The following is a 22,265-nucleotide window of genomic DNA, read 5'->3' on the forward strand; positions in this document are numbered from 1 at the left end:
TGGGGCGGGAACTCTCGTATATGTTGGTGCAGCTTTTTATATATGGGAGAGAGCAATTTCTTAATGTAATTTATGTTCATAAGTAAATATGCTCTGTATGTATAACGGATGGAATAATGTTCACCTCAGGTAAACTGTCCCTTGAAATATTATGAAAACTTTTTATCGGTGACTAATGGGGATGAGTCCTATGAGAGCTTTATTGTTGGATTTTAATGATGTGCTTCATCTCATCTTATCCCATTTTATTTTATTGTATTGATGTATCTTTCACAATGAGAGTGTTATTTGTGTATTGAATATTTTGCACAGTTGTTATATGTTATTGTGTATAATGTTTTAATTAGCCAATTGCAATTTAAACTAATAAAAAAGAAAGAAAAAAAAGAAAAATAAGAGCAAGATGGTTGTCATGACCTGCTTTGTATTGAAAGGCCATGTTGAAAGAAAATGCAACTGCATGTTGGTTTATGTGGGGAGAACAGAAATTCAGTCCAGCGTCAGTCCATCAGCATTATGCATTCTCCAAGTCTCTGATCTGAATTCAATTTTCTACTTTTTTAGATGGTTAAGAAAAAGTCAAAAGATATAAAGACTGTGATTGTGTTCTGCTATAACATGCCCTGAAACCAAAGTCAAAGTAGACTCCAGTGTTTTGTACAAGAGAACGTTTCAATCATCCCCTGGTCAAATATGTGGGTTTCTCTAGAAGTTGACAGAATTAAAGCACAAGCAGCAGCAGTGTGTAATATAGAATTATCGGGTAACACAAAGAGCTTCAGACTCATTCTATCCAGGTTTACACATACAGGTTTCTATCGATGTGTGAGAAAATGTCTTCCGCTTCATATTGCAATACATCTACCATGGGTCATCCAATGTGAAACTCATTTTGATAGCAACTCCCTCATTTATTTTATGTCCCACACAAATATAATCTATGAGATATGGAAGACGGCTTTTCTCAGGGTCAAGAGTGTTGATTGGTCATCAGCGGAGGATGAAATCTTTGGAGAAAATGCCACATGCAGAAGGGCTTTCACCAACATGGAAAAAAAAAACATTGGTAGACTTTGTTGATCTTCCAGACAGACTGGAGCCTCCAAAATTGTTTGCTATTCATCGTATATTTGAAATGGGCAGATGAGCCAGCTGCTGTTGTTGTATGCCCAATCGTAGGTAAGGAGGCGGTCCTGCAGATCAACGTGGGCATATCCTTTGTCATGTTTCAATTGACACTGTTTTACACATTTTTTGTTGTGCTGATAATAAATTAAAAGGTCTAAGGACCCTAGTCAAAATATCATTAATCTTGTGTAAGCGTACAATATTTAGTCACAATCAGTAAGCCACTGTGTCCAATATACTGAAAATAATGCGGTCTGAGCACTTTGTCATTGGCAGACGCATTCATGAAACGTATCAAGAAGGGCCATATGACACATGAAAATGTGACTGAACTGTGACGTCTCAGATGATGATGATAAGTACTACTTGGGGAAAGCAGAGAGGAAATGGTTTGCTGCTTACTGGATGCATTCAGATAATCAGCATTGGGTTTCTTAAAAATTGATGCAATATCAACACTGAGAGACATGAAAATGGCTGTGGTGTGCTAGAACACTGGATAATACCACATAACATATCAGGATTTAAGATAGTGGGCACCAAACCAAGTCAAAGGAGGTTCTAATGATTGCTCTGATATCACATCTAGCATAGAGATTTCACGAGAGTTGACTGACAGTCTTCTAATGAATTCTGTGAATTTTAACTCGTTCCGATTCAATTGGCGTACACCGCCTCAATGTTTATAGACATTCTGCCGTACATATCGAAGATTGGGCTCAGAGCCTCTGTAGCAAAATTGCCACTCCTTTTGGTATGCAGATTGTTATTTGGTGGTTCCACCAGCGACTAACCCTACAATCTGACAGATCATCTGACTAGCTGTGCCCTGGTGCTGTGCGTTGAACCAACCATTTTCAGAAAATTGTATTATTGCTTAGTTAGATTTAGGGGGTAACTGGAATCTCACACGTTCATGGGATATAAGTCTTTCGGAATGGTATATATCGTATAATGTACCCCTGCCATGCATTATAAGGATATTGCAAGTCACTGGAGAGTTACTTTACCAAATAGAGGAACGAGGCCGAAGGCCGAGATTCTTTATAAGATCACAGAACTCCTAGGTTACTTGCGATGTCCTTTTTGTGTATGGTAGGGGGTTTTCTATTCCTAATAATACATGGCCACACACTATCACTCCCATTAACACCTCGTCTCTTGCTTAATATAATGTAAGAGATCTTTCATTTGCTGATCAATATAGATTCTGTTTGGATTTTAAAAAGCAATAATGCAGCTCCCAATGCAGCCCCCAATGTGTTGCAGAAACATAGTTCAATCAGTTCAATAAAATATATTGAATAAAACATTCATTTTGTTCTTTAAAATAAGTAATAACATGCAGATTCTTGCTCCCATGAGTCAAGCTCCAGCAGTGTACACATTAAACAATCTACCATAAAGAGTTCCTCGTCAATTACCGGCTGCTATGTGTCACAGAAAACTACTCTGCAAGCAAGGAATTTTAAAAGTTTTTCGTGGCTTTAATTAAGTGCTGCAGTGACAGCTGAAATTCTCTCTGCTGGCTGAAGCAGGAGGCATTGTGACATCACAACTGAGTTGTAATAATCAATTGTGATGTCCCACCTACCACATAATAAGAACATTATTTCCATACTTTTTTTTAATAAGATCTCTTTATTAGATTTTCAGCAAATCTTAACAACTTCACATAAATCCAATAAAAAATGTACAATAAGCATTCAATATTCAACAGTTTCTAACATCTCACAACATATACTTCATTAACATAACCACCCCATGTGAAACATAAAATAGTAAAACATTACCAAAGGAACACAAAACACCACAAAAGACAACAAGGGGAGAGAAAAAGAGAAAAAAGAAAAAAGAAAAGAAAAGAAAAGAAAAAGGGGGAGGGGAAAGGGAGTATACTTGATTTCTCCCGCATCTACCTTACCCGCTTTTCACAATCTCTCTACTATATCAATCATAAAGGGCTTCAAACGATCCCCATAACGCTAAGTAATCTTCTTCTTTACCCTTATTCTTCAATGAGACCATATCATACTTTGATAGAACCTGTAATTCCACCAACCAATCTTCAATATTAGGTTTCTTCCTCGTCTTCCAGATCCTAAGGATCAGCTTAATCCCTACCATCCTGGCCCTGTCAGTCTAGAAATTGTGTTTCCTAGTGCTCACACATCTTTCGTTATGTAAAAGCAAGATTATGTTTGCCGCAGATCTTTGCAAACTTATTCTAAAAATGAAATCAATTGTATCAACTATATCCTTCCAAAAAACGTTTACTCTCGGGTAGTCCCATAATAGATGTATAAGAGTACCTCTATCAGTATCACAGCTCCAGCACAACTCATCTACTCCCAGCTTCAATTTAAACATCTTAACTGGTGTCCAGTATATTCTTCCAATAATTTTCTGTCTAATCTGACGCAAGTTCATATCTTTCCCCGAATTCATACTCACCCTTAGTACATTTCCCTGTCATTTTCGGAAATGACCATATTGACATAATTTGACCAAGCCTCCTTTAATCCATTCCAAGCTATAAGATGCCCTACATCCATGGCCATGAAATGCAAGTAAGTCTGCATACTGTACTCTTGTCCAACCAATAATTTACTAATTTCTGGTTTTATTCCAAGTGAGCCATCTGCCATATCTCTCCATTGATTGATTAGGGAAACCAAATGCAAATATTTACTCATCTTTCTTCGTCCTAAATCATATTTACTTTGTAACTCCTCAAAACGCAACAGCCTGTTCCATCCAGTATATTAATCCAGCTCTTCCTGCTCAGACATCTATTATTAAGTTGTAATGTCTCATTATGCCAAATAGATGCATCTAGGCTGAAACTGTAACTCTGGCCATTTTCCCTAAACCATACTCCCAAGACCTGTCTGATTGTCACTATTGGTTGTAACTTCAGCCTTTTATTAGACAGTTCTTCCATACTATAAAGATTTTCTAGATTATACAGTGCACACATCTCTCTTTCGATACTTAGCCAGATTGGCTCTTTAGTGCTTCCTTCTCTAAAATAATATGAACTCTTCGTAAGAAGAAAGGCTTTGTAATATTTCACTAGATCCGGATAACAAAATCCGCCCTCTTCAGTTTTTTGCATCAGTATGTACTTTGGAACACATGTTTTTTTGCCAATTCCCCACAAAAAGGATTGAAATAGCTTATCAATCTTCAACAACTGCTTTTTATAGATCAGTAGCGGGACTGATTGAGTAACATACAACAGCTTAGGCAACAGAACCATTTTGATTGCATTAATTTTTGTCCACAGATTCAAATTCAATTTTTCCCACCATTTAGTTATCAATGATATTTTGGTTATTAATTGGTCTAGATTGCATTGCATTATTTTATTTAAATCTCCTATAATATGTATACCTAAATATGTTACACCCCCGGGCGACCATCTACAATTCCAAGATTCTACATTTTTCTTTATCACATGTCCTAGATAATGGAAAAATCCCAATTTACTTTGTGTCCTGATAATTTGCCCAACTCCTCAAACTTTCTTTTAATATAGGTCCACATACTTCCGGGTTTGACAGTAAAAGCAGCATATCATCCGCATAAGACAACATTTTTACCTCAGTATTCCCAACACTAATTCTTTTAATCATTTCACATTGCCTGATGTACACAGCTAGAGGCTCCAGTGCCAAATTAAACAAAAACAGTGACAATGGGCATCCTTGTTGTGTACCTTTAGATGAAGGAAATCAAGATCAACCATTAACCAATACCTGAGCCTTAACATCATGATGAATACACTCAATCATCTTCATAAACACTGGTCCAAATCCCATTTTCAACAATGTGCATTCCATACATTTCCAATTAACCCTATCAAAGGCTTTTCCACCGTCAAAATACCTATCATTCCATTTGACTACTTTCCATAATGTACCCCAATCACGTTCAACACAGTCCTTATATTGTCATACCCAAACTGTCCTGGAGTAAAACCTACCTGAGACTCATCAATCAGTTCCCCCATACATTGCAGTACCGGTGCCGTTGTTACTGTACCGCCATACTCATAATGAGGCTCATTGTCTTTAATGTTGCCCACAGCAATTCCAGTGGTTGAGATCAATTCAGATTAATTTAAAAAGTAGAGTTAAAATGTAAGCTTTTTGACTCTTTCACAATTATTGCAAATATCATTAAACATAAAATTTATATTGATTTCACAACAATTATTTGTAATTCATAAGTGCAATTTACATGAATACAGAAGGTCCACGAAGTGAGTACATTGATATTAATTGACAACATTCCACCCATCAAATTGTTTTTTTTATAGTTTCTCTCCTTAATTGAGAGAGGGTATGCTAGAATGTGGGCCCCTTGTCCGTTGCACCATAGGAAACCAAGCTATACCGTGTTCAACAAGGCTGAAGCATGTCTGGTGTTCCTTGTTTCATTGCAGATTAGATGTGGCCTAGCAGGTTAGGCTGGACTGCTCCTGGTAGCAGTAACAATAGGTTTGAATATCGCTTGTCCCTTTCTGCAATGTTGCAGACTTGCAAAAACATTGTTAGGCAGAAGGTTGTCCATAGGAATAACAGTGATTGAGATTAATTTTAAACTTTCCACTTATTTAACATATTTAGCCGCTTAATTAGCAAAGCAACATTGCATCATTTGGAAGGTTTATAGTAAACCATTTCAAGACAGAATTGCATATTTATGCAGGTTTTGTTTTAAATGCATAAGTGTTGGGATAAACCAAAGCCCCCAAAATATTACATTTTACTTGGTGATGTGTGGAAGCACCAGCAGCACAATCTCCTGAACAAGATGGGAAATATATGCCAGCATTACTTCAATAAAAAACATTTTCAGGTTGCTTGTCCCAAACAAAACTATTCGGTTTGTTTCCCGGATAGACTGCTGTTTCATGCTAATTGTGCCAAACGAACATCAGGAGACTCTCTCAGGAATATATGCCAGCACAGTTCCCCTTTAATGCTGATTGAAACACATGAACATTATGATTGTCTCAGCAATATATGCTACCATTGCAATTATAGAACCTATTTACTTTCTGCTTTTGCCCAAGGAAAATAGTGATACCTGTCTCAACAACATATGCTAGCACTGCTGCTTTAAATCATATTCACATTTTTCCTCATGCCCAAAGAAATTAATAAAACCTGTCTCAAACACAAATGCTATCGTTGGTACTGTAATACTAATTTCCAAATGATACTGATTTGATTGTGAGAAAGGTATCTCTAAAGGATATCCTTTAGTTGTGAGAAAGGTGCACAGGTTGTACTCTACGAAACTGAATCTCAGTGCACCTCAAATAGGATAAAACCTCATACTGTGTTGGCCGATGCAGACCCACTACACCCTAACTTACATTCCATGGTTGTGCTTGCTCTCTGCCGGGAGATGGACCCCCACACTCATCTAGCAGCCTTGTGAGTCTGCTTGACCCACAGTGCCCAACTATATCCCATTGGATCCATCAGGGAATCATGCAGGCCCAATGCTGGATGGCCCCACCTCACATGACAATAGACTTACTGCTGCCACCTCTGAGAGCTACATCACAGACTGTGCTGGGCATTGCAGTTCGAGGAACCACTGGCGAACCATCTGTGACTGCACTTACTCCAGGAGTTGTGCTCCCATACTCATCAGACAGCTTACCCACCTCACATTTTGACTAGCATCACCTTACTCTGTCACTTTGGATCAATCGGGTAGGCAGAAGATTATTTGCTCCAACCCAATCTGACCTGCACTTACTGCCTGCTTATAGGTATTGCACTGCCTGGTGGTGTAATCATAGGGTATGACTTGCTTGAAGGTATTATGGCCTGATCAGTCCTAGGGCCAACTCCGGGCCCAGATTATTTAATATCATCACAGCCAGTGTTCATTTAAGAGTAAGTAGCACATCTTGTTTTGTCTTCATTTTCATCACCAGTGGCCCTGAACCCTAAAGTTATTTCCTGGTTGTGCCTTTCCAAAGGTTGCTTCCTGATTATCTCCTTTGTAAGATGTACTCTCTAAATTGCTTTTTACCACTATATCTTGCCTGTCTGCACATCACGGTTCTCCATTTCCAAGTCTCATTATCCTCCAATCATGCTTACATTGCTACCTTCACAATTACTGTGAGACCTTTCCCTCCCTTCAAGATATTGGGCCTCATTACGAGTTGCCCGTTAAAACCGGGTTCATTACCGGCATACCGGAATGAGCGGGTCCGTGCTCGTATGAACCCGCGGGTGATTATGAGTGCATGTTCCCGCCTCGCCGGTAGTGGCAAACCCGCCATGCCGGAAAAGGGCCACCAACCCCCCTATACCGGCATTGCGGGTGCCGCCCATTGCGTAACCGCCTCATAACTACCCCTATATACCGGCACGGTAATACCGGCACAGTATTACTGTGTTCGCAAAATCAGGACCCGGAAATTACGTCATCGCGCAGGAACGGGAAATGGCCGGCGGCCATCTTTAAAACACAATCCATTGCCATCCTCCATAACCACCACTTCTTTCGTGTTGTTGTGTGCCACAACAGAAGCAGGATGCCTAAGGCTACCAAGAAGTCGACCCAAAGGAAGAGAAAGCAGCGTTTTTCAGACGCAGAACTCACCAGGCTTGGCAACACCCTTGCACAACATGCAGATACGATCAGAAGCACTGACCTGAAGCATGCGGCCCAAACAAGATAAAAAGAAGTCTGGCAGGAGGTCGCACAGAGGGTGTCGGCCGTGAGGAGCACCCCAAGGAGTGTGCATGACTGCCGGAAGCGGTGGGACGACCTCCGCCTCCGGGTGAGGAAGATCCTGGCGGAGAACAGGAGGGCCGCAATGGCGACAGGTGGGGGCCCACACTCACCTGTGAAGTTGACAGCATGGGAGGGGGCTGCAAGTTCCTTCATCGACCCTGAATCAATCGAGGGAATTGGAGACCAGGAGGTTGGCGCTGCATCATCCACAGAGGAAGGTGAGTGAACCATCACATCCATGTAGACTAAACCATGATGTGGCACAAGTGATGTGGAAGTGAGACTAGGCAAGGCAATGCATGTCCCTAGGCTACATCAACATATCCATTCAAGAATGTGTGCCACACCCTGCACCACACGCATGCTGAGTGCCAATCCCAATCCCAACAGAGGTGCTACATGACCCAACCATGCCCATGGAACTCACCACACAGACACCAAAACAATGCCATGCCACCAGCCATGCATTGATTTCCCACATTCCCCCTCAGAACACCAAATGCCACAGCCCTGAAATGATGCCTGAATGTATGAACACATCACACCGCAATACATCATAGCTGCCATTTGACAACATCACTGATGACCTGCATCTCTTCTATCCCCCAGGCACCGATGAGGAAGAAGGAATGCAGGACAGGGGTGCAATTACATCCACTGCAGGCCAAGGGACCAGGGCCACTGCCACCCCCCAGCCCAAGAAACTGCCCACAGCAACAGCCAGTGTACCACGCAAGGCAGTAACCCTGCAGGGGACACCGGCAGCACAGAACAGCAGCAGCCACCCACAACAGTGGGAGGCGTTTCCATTGATGCCCCGCCAGCCACCGCAGACGTTGTGTCTACAGAGGTGGATAATGAGGCTGACATCATGTCCGGAACACCCAGCCCAAGCCACATTACCAGCCCCCCCCCTATAGACTCTGAGAACATGGATGACCCGTGCCTCCATGACTCGGACCTAGGAGACTCTGACATTGCCATGTTTGAGGAGGACAATGCCCTGGACGTGGGCCACACGCAGGTGCCAGCCACCACCCTGCCAGCCACCACCCTGCCAGCCACCACCCTGCCAGCCACCACCCTGGCCACCAGTACTCCTGCAACCTACGACTCTTTCGAGGCTCGCCTTGCAAGGGTTGAGGCCCGACAAGACTCCATGCTGGAACTCATGCGGCATAAGTAAACAATGGGAATGAGGCCATGAGGGCCATTTCCACGCCCATTGCAGCCAATACTGCTGCTGTGGAGGCATCGACATGTGCCTTTAGGGAGCGTATGGGGTCACTTACACAGGCCCTTCTTGCAAATCTGCCACAAATGCAGCGCCCACACCTTGGGCCAGCCATGGAACTGACCATTGACATCTCCTCTGCAACAACCCCTTCCACCTCGGCCCAATCGAGCCCTGTGCGGTTGACGCGGAGAGGTGCACAGCGCTTGACCATGGCACCCCCGGATCCAAAAATTGCCAAGAAATAACTGGACAGGCAACGACATTTTGAAAATGTACATTGGTGAAGGGACCACTGTTGGTTGGACATATGGGGACGTTTAGGTTCTGTGGGGTGGGAGAGGGAGTTTACTGGGGTATTTCTGGGGTTTGTGGCGTAGGAGAGGGAGTTTACTGGGGTTGTGAGGGGATTATGTTCACCATATCACGTCTGCTGAAAATACACCGTTGTGTGCAAGCAAATCATTGGCTGGACATCGTTCTTTTCGTACATGTACATTTATTGTGTGATGGTGTACAGTGGGGCAATTCGAACAAAAAAGTGTGCATGTCCAGATTCAGTGTGTCGCAGACACATGACTTACATTGTCCATGCGTTTCAAAAGTATTCATCAATTACTGCTTGGCGTACAGCATGGCGATCCCATGCATCACGTACTGGCAGGGGGGCTCCTTCGCCTCCGGCTCCATCCCCTTCATCCTCACCCAGCCCATGCATGTCAATGTCAGGTGGCAGTGGTACATTCCTTCGGACGCACATGTTGTGCAGCATGACACAGGCCATGGTGATCTGTGCCACCTTCTCAGGCCTATATAGGAGTGCCCCACCAGACCTGCTTAGGCAGAGGAACCGCGCCTTCAGCAGGCCAAAGGCCTGCTCAATCACAACACAGGTACGAGTGTGCACACGATTGTACTCCTCTTCATGGCTGTTCTACGGGTTCCGCACAGGGGTAAGTAGCCACGGCCTCAAGGGATATCCTCCATCACCTGCAAGCAGATACAAATAGGTGTGTGTCACACAGAACTGCCACCTTCAGGGAGCACAGTCATGGCAGCAGCTACTTGGTGTGGGCATGCACATGTCCCTGTACGTGTACAAAATAGTCACCTAGATGCAATGTATACTGTAATGAGTTGTGGTACACTGGATGGGGTTCAATAGATGATGCTGGGTGTAATCATGCATGCACTGGCAGATGTGCTTTGGTAGTGCGCACATGTTAGTGCTCCAAATCATGCTGTATATTCTTTAATATGCATGGTCACTCTCGCTGCTTTGCCACAGTTGCCATCCTATTCATTCCTGCATTGCTTGCCATCAGGATGGTGCTCTGGTTGTGCTTCTTACTTGTTGTCATCCATCTGCAATATTTGTGATAAGTGGCCCAGTGATGTGTTGTGCTCGGTTTTGCTGGTTTAGGGGAGGAGTGTTTAGCTCTTCATGCATTCTCCACTCACTGGCTAGTGCAACCCAGGTGCACTATCCCCCCCCCTTCCCCACCCAGGTGCAGTAGCCCACCCCCCTTCTGCATCCGCACACATCAGTACCCCACAGTATGGCCATGGGCTTGTTGTGCAACTCACTGAGCAGCCAGGCACGTGGTCCAGCATGTCGCTCCATGTGACGGGGTAGCGTTGAGTTGCGCAGTACCATGGCATCATGTGTGGATCCAGGAAATCGGGCGCAGCAATGGGTGATGATCTTGCTGGAGTCACATACCATTTGCACATTGATGGAGTGGTATTGCTTGCGATTGCAGTAGACACAATTGGGCATGCCTGCCAGTGCATGGAAGCCTACTTTGGTTTCGGGTATCTCCTGGCCAGTCCGTGGTAGGGATATATGGGTGCTTGTGTGCTTCAGGAGGGCATCCAGCACTTGGTTCAGCATGCATGAGAATAGTGGTTGTGAAATGCCATGCAGCTGGCCCACTGTGTGTTGGTAGGTGCCTGTGGACAGGAAGTGTAGCACAGACACCACCTTTAGTAGTGGGGGGATGGCAGTGCATATTTCTATGTGGCTGGCAATGTCGTTCTGTATCATGTCCACTATGGTGGTGATGGTGTCACGGTCCAACCGGGATAGGGTGTGGATCTGCTCAGGGGTTAGTTTGAATGGGCTGGGTCTAGTGCGAGGGATTGGTGGCTGCCTACGAGGCACTGGTGGCTGCGCTGGTGGTGGGCCTGCCTCACCCTCCTTCTCCTCCTGCGTCTCCTCTGTGCAGCCTGTTCTTGATGCTGTAGTTGTTGCTGTTGTTGCTGTAGTTGTTGCAGTATAGGCATGTCCTCCAGTGCCATGATTGCAACTGCTAGTGGTAGCATTTTGGTGTAGGAAGGGGTGTGGTGTGTAGGTGTGCTCCTTTTGTACTGGGCCACTCTACATTGCCTACACCTGTGGGGAGGAGGGTTGTGGTGTGTGGGTGTGCTCAGTTTATACTGGCACTGCCTCCATTGACTCCACCTGTGGGGATTGTGTGCACCTGTGGCAGCTGCCTTTTATCCTTGCTGTTTGCGGGTGGTCCACGATGACTGTATGGCCAGCATCGTGCAGGCCATGATTATCGGCTTCGCAATGCCGGTATTTGCATGTATGGGTGGGTTGGAATTACCCCCTATTACCGGCATGCCGGTATTTGCTTCCTGAAGGGGCGCATGCACCGTTGTTTAGAGTGCCGCTAATACCGGGTTTGCGGGTCTGAATGCAACGGGACGGTCAACGATGCCAGTATTACCACACCGGCATCGTTTTTGCCTTACCGGCATACCTCGTAATGAGGCCTATTCTCTTACTTGCTCCATGTTTGTTTATTCCTCCTTCTCTGCTAATGACTTTGCAGACTACCTCGCCTCGTAAATTGACAAAATCCAGTCCACACTTACCACCCTCCTTTCTCTCCCCCTTCTAGCTTCATTCTCCTCACGTCTTTCATTCCCCACCACCTCCTACCTAACCTCATTTCCCCTTACTGAACCTTCAGAACTTGATGCAATTACCCAGACTGCCTACCCTTCCTTAGCTACCACTGAGCCATTTCCCCCCAAACAGTCAAGGAGCAAACACCTCTCACTTGTACCTATCTTTTCTCTCTCTTTGGCCCGTTTCTTTGTTTTGTTGTACTTCTAGACTGCTTCAAGGTGTCCATTGTCATTCAGATCCTCACAAAGCCATCAGTTGATCCTGACAATCCAGCCAACTATCGGTCAGTTTCCCTTCTACCCTAGAGACATTGGCCTCATTACACTGTAGGCGGTAAGGGTTTACCGGTAAGGGCACCGGTACCGGTAAACCCTTACCGCCTTACTACGAGGTCCCTTTGCGGTTCCTCCCTTAATGCCTGGTTTTTCCAGGCGTTAAGGACGGGACCCGCAAAGGGACCTCAGAGCTAATTACGGTACCGCAATTTGCGGTACCGTAATTAGCACCTTCCCCATTCCCATTATGCCCTATGGGGCAAAAATGGGAATGGGGAAGGGTAAATGGGGATTGGGGAATTACCGCCCTCGCTCACCTTGGAGTAGGGCGGTAATTCCGCCATCCACCAAGGCGGACTCGGTACGGTACCGGCGGCAACCATGGCGCTAATAGCGCCATGGTTACCGCCTACCGTGTAATGAGGCCCATTGAATGTATTGTCCTTCTATGTAGATGCTAGCATCATTAGAGACCTCTGGATTCTGCAGCCGAAATTCCACTGAAACCACTGTCACTCATGTGTCTAGCTTCCTAATCTCTAATTACCACCTTAAATTATTTTCCATCCTTATCTTATTTGACCTCGCTGCAGCGTTTTACACTGTTGGCCACTACTCTCTCCTTCAGACTCTGGAGGACCTTGGCATCTGAGGAACTCCACTGAAATGGATATATGAGTCAAGGCCCAATTAGGGCCCAGCTAAGAGGCTGCTTTGGTAGGACTCGGAGGAAAAGTGAATAAAATAACAGACATAAGAGTGTGAAAATAGTGTATTTAAGGTGAATACTTGTTGTGCTGTGTTATACTGTAAGGACTTACGTGGTCTATACAGCTGACTAAACCATCCAGCCCCGCCTTGGGTCTGGATGATTTGTTGTTTGAAGAAAGGACAATGGTCAGGTCTCCCCTGCCCCAGGAGTGCATTCAGCAAGAGAGAGAACTAGGAGTTCTAAACTAAACGGTTGAAATAACGGTTGTGGGGGAGAAGGAGAGGGACAGGGGCCAGGGCCAGGGTCAGATGTTTTCTTAAGGAGCCCTAGCCTCAACCAGACCCCCGGCGCTTCGGGAGTGCTAACTAGCTGGATAGCTTAACCCAGGTGCAGCCGTAGGAATCCGTGCCCTGTGCAACATGGACTCCTAAGGGACTTGTCACCATGACGGCCCACCCGGAGCCCTGCTGGGTGGGCCCAACAAAAGAAAAGGCCTGGGCAGTGTGTACAGTGTGGCTCAGGTGAAGAGCAGGACCGCATGACCTAGGTCGTATATCCATAAATAAGTAACTATATGCATATGAACGAATAAACCTATACATGTAAATACATGAAAAACTATACATTTTATATTTAAGCTCTTTAGTACTATTTTTTTAACCATGGTACCTTACCATCTCTTGTTGTTGACTTGGTGTCTTAAGGGTGGGGCCTGCTCCTCCCTGTTGCTTCCCAGGGCCTGGCCTCTCCCTCAGGTACTTTCAACGTCATGGCGGTGCCCTATGCCCAAATGGGAGTTAGATGAATTCTTACAGTAAGGCAGTTAGCAGTCGCTGTGTGGGAGGCTGTCTAACTGCTGGAGCCGAGGAGATTGGTTCTGCAGCCCTGGTGTGTATCCATTGGTCCATTGGGGTGGCCCATAGGAAGTGAAGGAGAAGCCCAGCACAAAAACCTGCTTGTGGGGAAGTCGCAGCAAAGTGTGACAAGTGCTGTCGGAAGTCTCGGCATGGAAGGCTGGCTAACTGTTAGAGCCCACGAGGTTGTCTCTTCAGCCGTGAGGTGTTCCCATTGGCCTATTGGAGTGGCACACAGGAAGTGAAAGAGTAGCCCAGCACAAAAGCCCCCCTCCCAGCGAACCTGCAGCAAAATGCTGCAAGTGCCTAACTGCTGGAGCACAGGAGATTGGTGATGCAGCCCTGTGGTGTATCCATTGGCTCATTGGAGTGACCCACAGGAAGCCCTGCTACTGGTGAAGCTGCAGTTAAGTGTGGCAGGTTCAGTCGGCAGTCAGCTGGCTGCAACTGGTGGTTTCAGCAGTGCTAAATATTGGGCTGTTAGCTGTCGCCTAATATTCGGTTTTGGCCATGGCAACCTCCAGAATGCTCATTATCTATGACAGACCATCTCACTTTGAGGTTCAGTAAGTGTCAGTGACAAGGAGCATGTAAAAGTGACCGGGGCAAAACTGTTAATTGAAATTAATTGAGGCCAGCTTAGGCACCAGCAAAAGTTACTAAGTCATGTTATGCAACTTTTGCACATCTTCTGCCCAATCTTTTTCTCAGCTAAAAGTATGCTGTGTGTCCACTAGTATAAATGCATCAGTCACTTTGACTGTAGACCTGGTCTTTGACTAAGACTGCTACATTTAGAAGGAGGTGCAGGTGATTGGAGGAGCTTGTCAGGCTAGCCCCAGCTCACCCCTACCTTCACCCCCCGCATAAACATTATAACGTATGAGAACCGATTGTGAAATTTTTGATTTTCATCTTACTGTTTTAGAGGTTAACTGTGATACAACAATTTTGAAATATTTCTCGAATTATGATTAACTATAGAATTGTGCTTGATTTAGATTGTTTTTAAGATTTTAGCACAACATTTATTTACCTCCCACAACGGGGAAGAGAAAAGCTACGTTTACCTCACTTGTGAAACAAGCTCACTAGAGAACACCAGCCATTATGGCTCCACTAAAGGAAGCTAACGCCCTCATATCTGAGATTTAGACATTATTACATGAACGTCATTCGGAGAAAGGGAGCACAATGTTGTTAAAGCAGATGAACCTCTATCTTTACAGCTGCTGCATATTGTTAAAGGAGGCAATGTGATCTCTGACCAGGGGAAGAAATGGACTAGGTCGAAATCAGCAATGCTCATACAGACAGAACTTTCTTTTGCACTTATAATTACTGATGCAAATGTTTCAGACACCACTGTGGTGTTACATGAAAATGCTCAGGGAAATGGTACAATGAAACAGGCTGTTAGAGACCCGCTGGCTAAGTTCAAATTTGATAAAGGTGACAATCAGTTGGGAGGCAAGAAGAATGCATAACTTGGTGAGGTTTATGCCATAAAAAACAATCCATGAAGCAAATCCTGGCATGATAACATTTTTTAAATCTGATTCATTTACAGAATCTAAAGTGTATCTTCCTAATAGATTTTCAGACTTAAGACACTTACCGGATACCAGTGTAGGGCCATTGATGTAGTGTGAGGCCACCACGTAGTTGGACCTAGCAAATCAAGGTGCTTCTAAAACCAATTATATTAAAAAGTCATCTACTATAAAAGAAGTCATGCCAGAAGTTGAGTCTCTGTTAACAATTGTTAAATAACTTTTGCTGAAAGTTTGCAAATTGACAGCGACTATTATGAACATGAAAGCCACCAAGGTTAGCTCTTTGGTTGTTTCACCTATAAACCCATATAAAAAACAAAGTGATATAGTAAATACTCAATCTGTGCCTACTTCCGCGTCTACACGCTTAGCCTTAGAAGTAGCAAACAAACTACAAACAACCAGAAACTTGCCAACACCCTCGTGTGTGAGGGCGGTCGTAACTCATTTTACACCCACACTGAGTAACCGCTCTGAGATATTTCTGCACAACATCCCCATGCTGGGTCTCAGTAGAGAGATGATGCACTGCTCCTTTCCACAAATCTAAGAGTGCTGTTACACCCTCACTTTGCCACTCCTCCCACCATTGATGATTCAAGAGACTAGAGGAAATGTTGAGACCATAATAAATGGCAAGCTTGTTGGAAAAACGTGTTTGGTCCTAATAAATCAGTCTTTGGACCAATACTATGATTTATTTGGCTAATTGGAGGATTCCTAATAAAAAACTAGGCTCTTGAGTAGGGTGGTCATATGGTAGTTCTCCATTCCAGTATATTTACAGTTCTTGGCTTTACTTTTACACAGCTTTATATTTGGGTAACTCTGGCCCAGCTGTGTTAGTTATAAATTAATAATAAAACTTGCAGATTGCATTGGTTTGTTTAATGAAATCCGAATAATGGAAACATAGTTTCCCTAGGCATGATGGCATGTCAGCACCATTGGCGTATGGTCCAGGGCTGGTAATCCAGAATGAGGATGGAGAATATGTGTGTTGGTATTTTATTTTATTTATGTATCGCTTAACACGTGCATGCTTTACTAAAAGTCTGAAACAGTACAATCAGTAGATAGAATTCAGGCAAATAAATCACAGTGATGGAAGATATTCTTTGTGTTGAGATTAAAAAAAAGTTTTTAGACAAACGGAAATTGAAAAGACAGAGGAAGAGCATTCCAGTGCTTAGGAGTCAGGAGAGAAAAATAGCAAAAGCGTGAAGTAGCACACAGCAGGCAAAGGACAACAGGAGGAAGACAGAATTACAATCGAAGAGAACATGAATGAGAGTAATAGGAGAATAAGGAGTAGGATAGGGAGGAGCCAGCGCACAAAGGTATTTAAATATAAAACATAGAAAGTTGAAGATGAGTCGAGCTTCGAAGGACCATGAAGAAAATGTTAAGCAGTGGAAATAGAGTCCCGGGGGGAAAGATTACAAGAATGTTGAATAGCTGGAAGCGACAGGAAAAGGAGATAGAAGACATTTTAGGGGAGAAAGAAAAGGAGGAGTAGAAGTTAACACCTACATTTTGGGCAATTGTGGAGATAGAGGGAGAAGCAGGAGGAAAGATTACAGAAGAAAGGGGAAGAAGAATGAAGTCAGAGGGAAGAGATGAACCTTAGTTTTAGAAGGATTAAGGTGTAAAAAGTGGGAGGACGTCCAAGATTAGATGGAGAGAAGCCAGGCGCACAGAGAAGAGTGCAGAGAGTTTGAGAAGGAGGAGAGAGGAAAATATGAGAGTTGTCAGCATAGAGGTGATAGGAGAAACCAAACAAAGTAATAAAACAACCATGATGGGAAATATTAGAGAGAGAAAAGAAGAGGGCCAAGTCTAAGCCTTTGGGGACACCATGAGCGAAAGGGTAAACAGGTGGGAATGACCAGCCCATGAGACGGAAAATGGGTGGCTGGAGAAATTTGAATGACACCAATTCAGGACAGAATCATGAAAGCAAAGGCGTGAAAGTGAAGAGAGAAGAATAGAGTCATCTAGAGTGTCAAAAGCATACAACAAGTCTAGAAGAACAAGAAGAGAATATCATTTAGCATAACGAAAGGAGACAAGTGACTCACAGACAGCCAGAAGAACCATCTCATTAGAGTGGCAAGGTCTAAAACCGGGTTGAAAAACAGGTAGAAGTGAGTGCAGGTTAACAAAGGAAGACAATTGAGTATAAACAATGCCCTTCAATAGTTTAGAGAGAAAAGGGAGGAGGGAAATAGGAATAAAGGTGGGATTGGCTTGGATGGATTTGAAATAATGTAATGTGGTCTACTGATAATTTTGGCAGAAGTGGCTGCTATAATGCCATAAGGGTAGTCTGGTCCAACCAAGAGAGGATGTGGAGCAGAAGACATGCTTAATGTGGCATCGGTCCCTTTCAATGGGGATTTAGGGATAATGGCAGTAGCAGGAACATGTGACAGGCTGTAGGGGTCTGATGACAGCTTAAGAACAGGTTTGATTGAATGTCTGGCAAACCAGCACTTGCAAACTAGGAGGAAATCAGAAGAGAGTTGCAGCAGAGCATTGATAACACCTACCACGTTGTGAATCCCTCACTTCCAACCTGTAGCAATCGGAACCTCCCCTTCCTCCACGCCATGACCTCCCTGATCTAAGAGCCTGAACATGCATCTAGACCATGGACGTTTCCTTATTGAGCTGAAGATCGTGTGTCTTCTTATTGTATATTATGGAAAATGTGTCAAGCAAACACTCACCAGTCGCCTTTCTTCTGCAGGAACAGAGCTTTATCCAGTCACACCAGCCACAACCTGTTCTTGCTGGCAGGTTGCCTTGGGAGTGGCTTTGGGAGTTATCCTCGGTGCTGCAGTTATTATTGCTGGAGTTATTGTTTACTACAAGAGGCTTTTGTACAGAAATCGTCTACAGAATGGTAACATCCCTTTCCCTGACTGATGTCATTTATTATTTATGATTCAGGAGTGCAACAACACCATTAATGATTTTATCTCTTTCTGTTCCAGATCATATAACCTGGGAGAAACCCAACATTATCCAGAAATCTGAAATACACTATGAGAACACGAGACAAAGAAATATCAGGCAGCCTGCAGTAAGTAACACCATGCCCTAGTGGAACAAAGGATGAATATGCAGTGTATAGTCTAAGAAATCTATACATCACTTTAATTAGTTTTCCAATCTCAGTCGATGGCACAGGGTCCTCAAGGTTCCATCGTTATTCATGAAGCCTGTGTTTCAGGTGTTGGTTTTCAGCCCTTCTGAATCCTGGGCAGGATCATCCACCCGGAATCAGGGGGATTGAAACCAGTCCCATAAAGATGCCCGCTTGGAAAACAAGGGGGGTCCTGGGAGTCCGTCTGCCGGTCATTAGTCTCGGTTACGAGAGTCTTACCCAGAGTCTCTTGCTCACTATCTTTCACAGAGGAGAAATATCCAAAACATATCAGTCTTTGTCCTGTCCTGGGGCAGTCCAGCACCGAAATGCTAGGCAATTCTCCGCTGAACAAGAGTACCAACAGCAACTCCAGACACTTGTTTTGGTCTCGTTGGACCTCATCAATAGGATGGAGCTGAGCTTCTCTAAGAATAGTGAGCAAGGGGTCCACATCTGGATTCCTCTAGTAACTCAGGGTGAGACCCAAAGTTACTTAAATTATGCGGAAAACAATGGGGGTCCTGGGAGTCCCTCTTCCAGAAATTAGTCCCAGTTACAAGAGCCTTACCCAAAGTCTTTAGCTAATCTGGCCCGTCTTTGGGCAATCCATGCACCTCTGGTTAATGCATTGGTTATTTCTTCGATGTATATGCAAAACAGCAGAGGGTCAAGGACGCATCATTGCCTTACTCCCTTTGTCACACTAAAAGAGGCGGTTAATTCTCCAGCAATCCAAAGCACACAGCTGCATTATTCTCAGAGTACAAAGACTGGATAGATAAAATCAGGCATGGGGAGCTCCCATATCCGGCAGGATTCGCCAAAGAATTTCCATTGAGACTCTTATCAAAGGCGATCCTGATATCCACAAATACAGCATACAACTTCATCTTCAGCAGCACAGTGTACTTGGATCAACCACCTTTTGTTTTCAGAAGCCTGGCTGGAGGTCATTGATTGTGGTATTCTCATCTACCCAAGCCTGTAAATGAAACAGGACAGCTTTTTCAAATATCTTGCCCACACTATCCAAGAGAGATATTTATTTATTTAATTGACATTTATAAGGCGCACTTAGCCCAGAGGCATCAAGGCACAGCAATACTTAAGGTGATGGATACATTGTTGATACTTAAGATAGTGGTTACATGGTATTACATTGTGCATGTTATAGGTACAGGTTACAGAAAGGTACATTGCTGCAATGATTAAGATGATAGTTGCATTGTCAATACTTAAGATAGTGGTTACATGGTGTTGCATCTTGCGTGTTACAAGTGCAGGTTGCAAGTAGGTACATCATGCATGTTGTTAGATACAGGTGCATTCATCAAGACATTTAGAATTGGTTTACAGGTAAAACAGCAATGAGATTTCTATGCTAGAGTGGTTTAACGTGCTTGATGGTTTCATCCTGAGGCATGATTATCTATAGCATTGTGAATCATTGTTGCGTGTCTAGGCTGAATAGTCTAGTTTTCAGATTTTTTCGGAATGATCACAGGGAAGGGTTCTTTCTGAGGTGAGGTGGTAGGGAGTTCCATAGATTAGCTGCCACTATCGGGAAATTGGACTCTCCTGCTTTCACTCTCTTAAATCTTGGGATGATGATAAGGTTAGAATATAGTGAGCAAGTGGGTCTGTTGGAGTGGGTTCTGGTAATTTGGTTGCTGAGATAGGTTGGAGCATTGTTGGTAAGGCATTTGTGGGTCAGCATGAGAATTTTGACTTTGATTCTGTCATGGACAGGGAGCCAGTGTATAAGGTGTCTGGTGGATGTAATGTGCTCGGACTTGGGTATGTTCCATGCTGCTCTGATGGCATTGTTTTGTACTACTTGCAGTTTTTTGATGTTTCTAATACTAGTGCCTGCAAACAGTGAGTTGCAGTAATCTATCCTTGAGAGGATTAGAGCCCTTGCTAGTGTGATGCTATTGTCAGTAGATAGGAACGGTCTCCTGGATCTGATAAGTTTTGACGAGTAGGCAGCAGACGATACAATCGCATTGACCTGTATGGTAAGGGAGAGGGATGAGTCGATGTGGACCCCTAATGTTTTTATTTCTTTAGTGAACTTAATTGTGTTGCCATCAATATTGAAGGATTCATATTGTTTAGGAAGATCATCTGATTTGGATTTGTTTCCTATTAGGATTAACTCCGTTTTGTCATCCGTTGAGGCACAATTCGTTTTGGGCCATCCAGGCCTGGATGGTAGGGTATATTTTGTTGAGGTTTTGGGTGTCTGTGTCATGGCAGCCTGATATTGGAATTAGTATTTGCGTATCATCTGCCTAGTTAGTATATGTGATGCCCATGTTGTCTAGTTTGTCAAATAAGAGTTTATTGAAGGCGTTGTACAGTGTAGGTGACACGCATGAGCCTTGTGGCACACTGCATGTTACTTGGCTAGGGGGGGCTGCTGATGTGGGAGAGAATACTCTTGTTGTGCGGTTGCAGAGAAAGGAGTTTATGCAATTGATGGCTTCAGATGAGAAATGGACGGCTGTTTCAAGGTGGTGACATAGGAGTTTGTTAGCTTCGAGAAATTATTGGATTTGCAGGTACGCTGCACGGGCAAGGATTTTTAGTAAAAACGGTACTGTGGTGATAGGTCAAAAATTTGTAGGGATATTGGGGTCCAAGGTGGGTTTTTAAAGCAGTGGTAGTACCCAGGCTTCCGTTAGGTCATCGGGTATAGAGCTGGCGGAGAATGAACTGTTAATGATGGCAATGATGAGAGGGGCTAATTCGTGTGCACATTCTTTTATTAGTGTGGGAGGGCAGATATCTCCTTTGCATTTGGATTGTTTAGTCCTTTGATGATGTTGATAGTTTAAGAAATAGATACAGGCCTAAACAAGTTATTGGACATGGGTGATTCTTGAGTCACGGATATGGGTTGGCCATTCGGGTCAAGGTTAAGTTTGGATTTTCTAGTTTATTTTGCAGGAGGGTGATTTTGTCTGCTAGAGCTTTTTGAACATTAGTGCACCAAAGCTGATCTTTAATGGAGTGGTTGGGGGCTGGGGCGTGTCATTCAAGCTTGCGGAGGATGGCGAATAGTTCCCTGGGCCGTGATTGGGCATTCTGGATTCTCGTATTGTAGAGATTACTTTTTGCTTCTGTAATGGATTTCTTGTAGTTATTAGCTGACGTTTGCAAGGTGGCTTTGTTTGTAGATGTTGGAGATTTTCACCAGTTGCATTCGGCTGACCTTTTGATAGCTCACAGTGTTTTTAGTTCTGGGGTAAACCATGTGTTGGTGTGGGTTTTGGGTTTCGTTTTCTTAGAATTCAGAGGTGCGACTATATCCATAGCTGTTAGCATGGATTTATTATAGAGTTTGACTAGTGGTGAAGGGTCATCTTCCGGGTAAGTGGAATTGATTAATGGTGCTAGGAGGGGTAGCATGTTGTCGCGATTGATGTTTTTTAAGCTTCTAGATGGTGGTGTAGGGGTTGGTGAGGGCATTTCGGTGCATTTGGAAGTCATGGTGGTGGAGAAGATTATGGTGTTGTGGTAGGATCATGGTGAAGGGGTATTAGATATGAAGTCTGTGGCGCAATTAATATCGGCTATCCAATCTAAGATGCTGCCTTTTTCGTGGGTGGGTGTGTTGATTAAGCCTTGGGCTTTCATGACATCTGCAAGAAGA

General features: G+C 44.0%; 1 protein-coding gene across 1 annotated transcript in view; it reads left to right on the plus strand.

Moving 5' to 3' along the window:
* Window positions 1-22,265, plus strand: part of LOC138531359 (carcinoembryonic antigen-related cell adhesion molecule 6-like) — an 804,705-nt gene that overhangs the window by 668,185 nt on the left and 114,255 nt on the right. The window contains exons 6-7 of the mRNA XM_069640985.1: window positions 18,206-18,361; window positions 18,453-18,541. Of these exons, the coding sequence (XP_069497086.1) occupies window positions 18,206-18,361; window positions 18,453-18,541 (245 nt within the window). The remainder of the gene's footprint in view (window positions 1-18,205; window positions 18,362-18,452; window positions 18,542-22,265) is intronic.

The sequence above is a fragment of the Ambystoma mexicanum genome, chromosome 1q (genome assembly GCF_040938575.1).
Source record: "Ambystoma mexicanum isolate Mex_15411 chromosome 1q, UKY_AmexF1_1, whole genome shotgun sequence".
Classification (NCBI taxonomy): Eukaryota; Metazoa; Chordata; class Amphibia; order Caudata; family Ambystomatidae; genus Ambystoma; species Ambystoma mexicanum.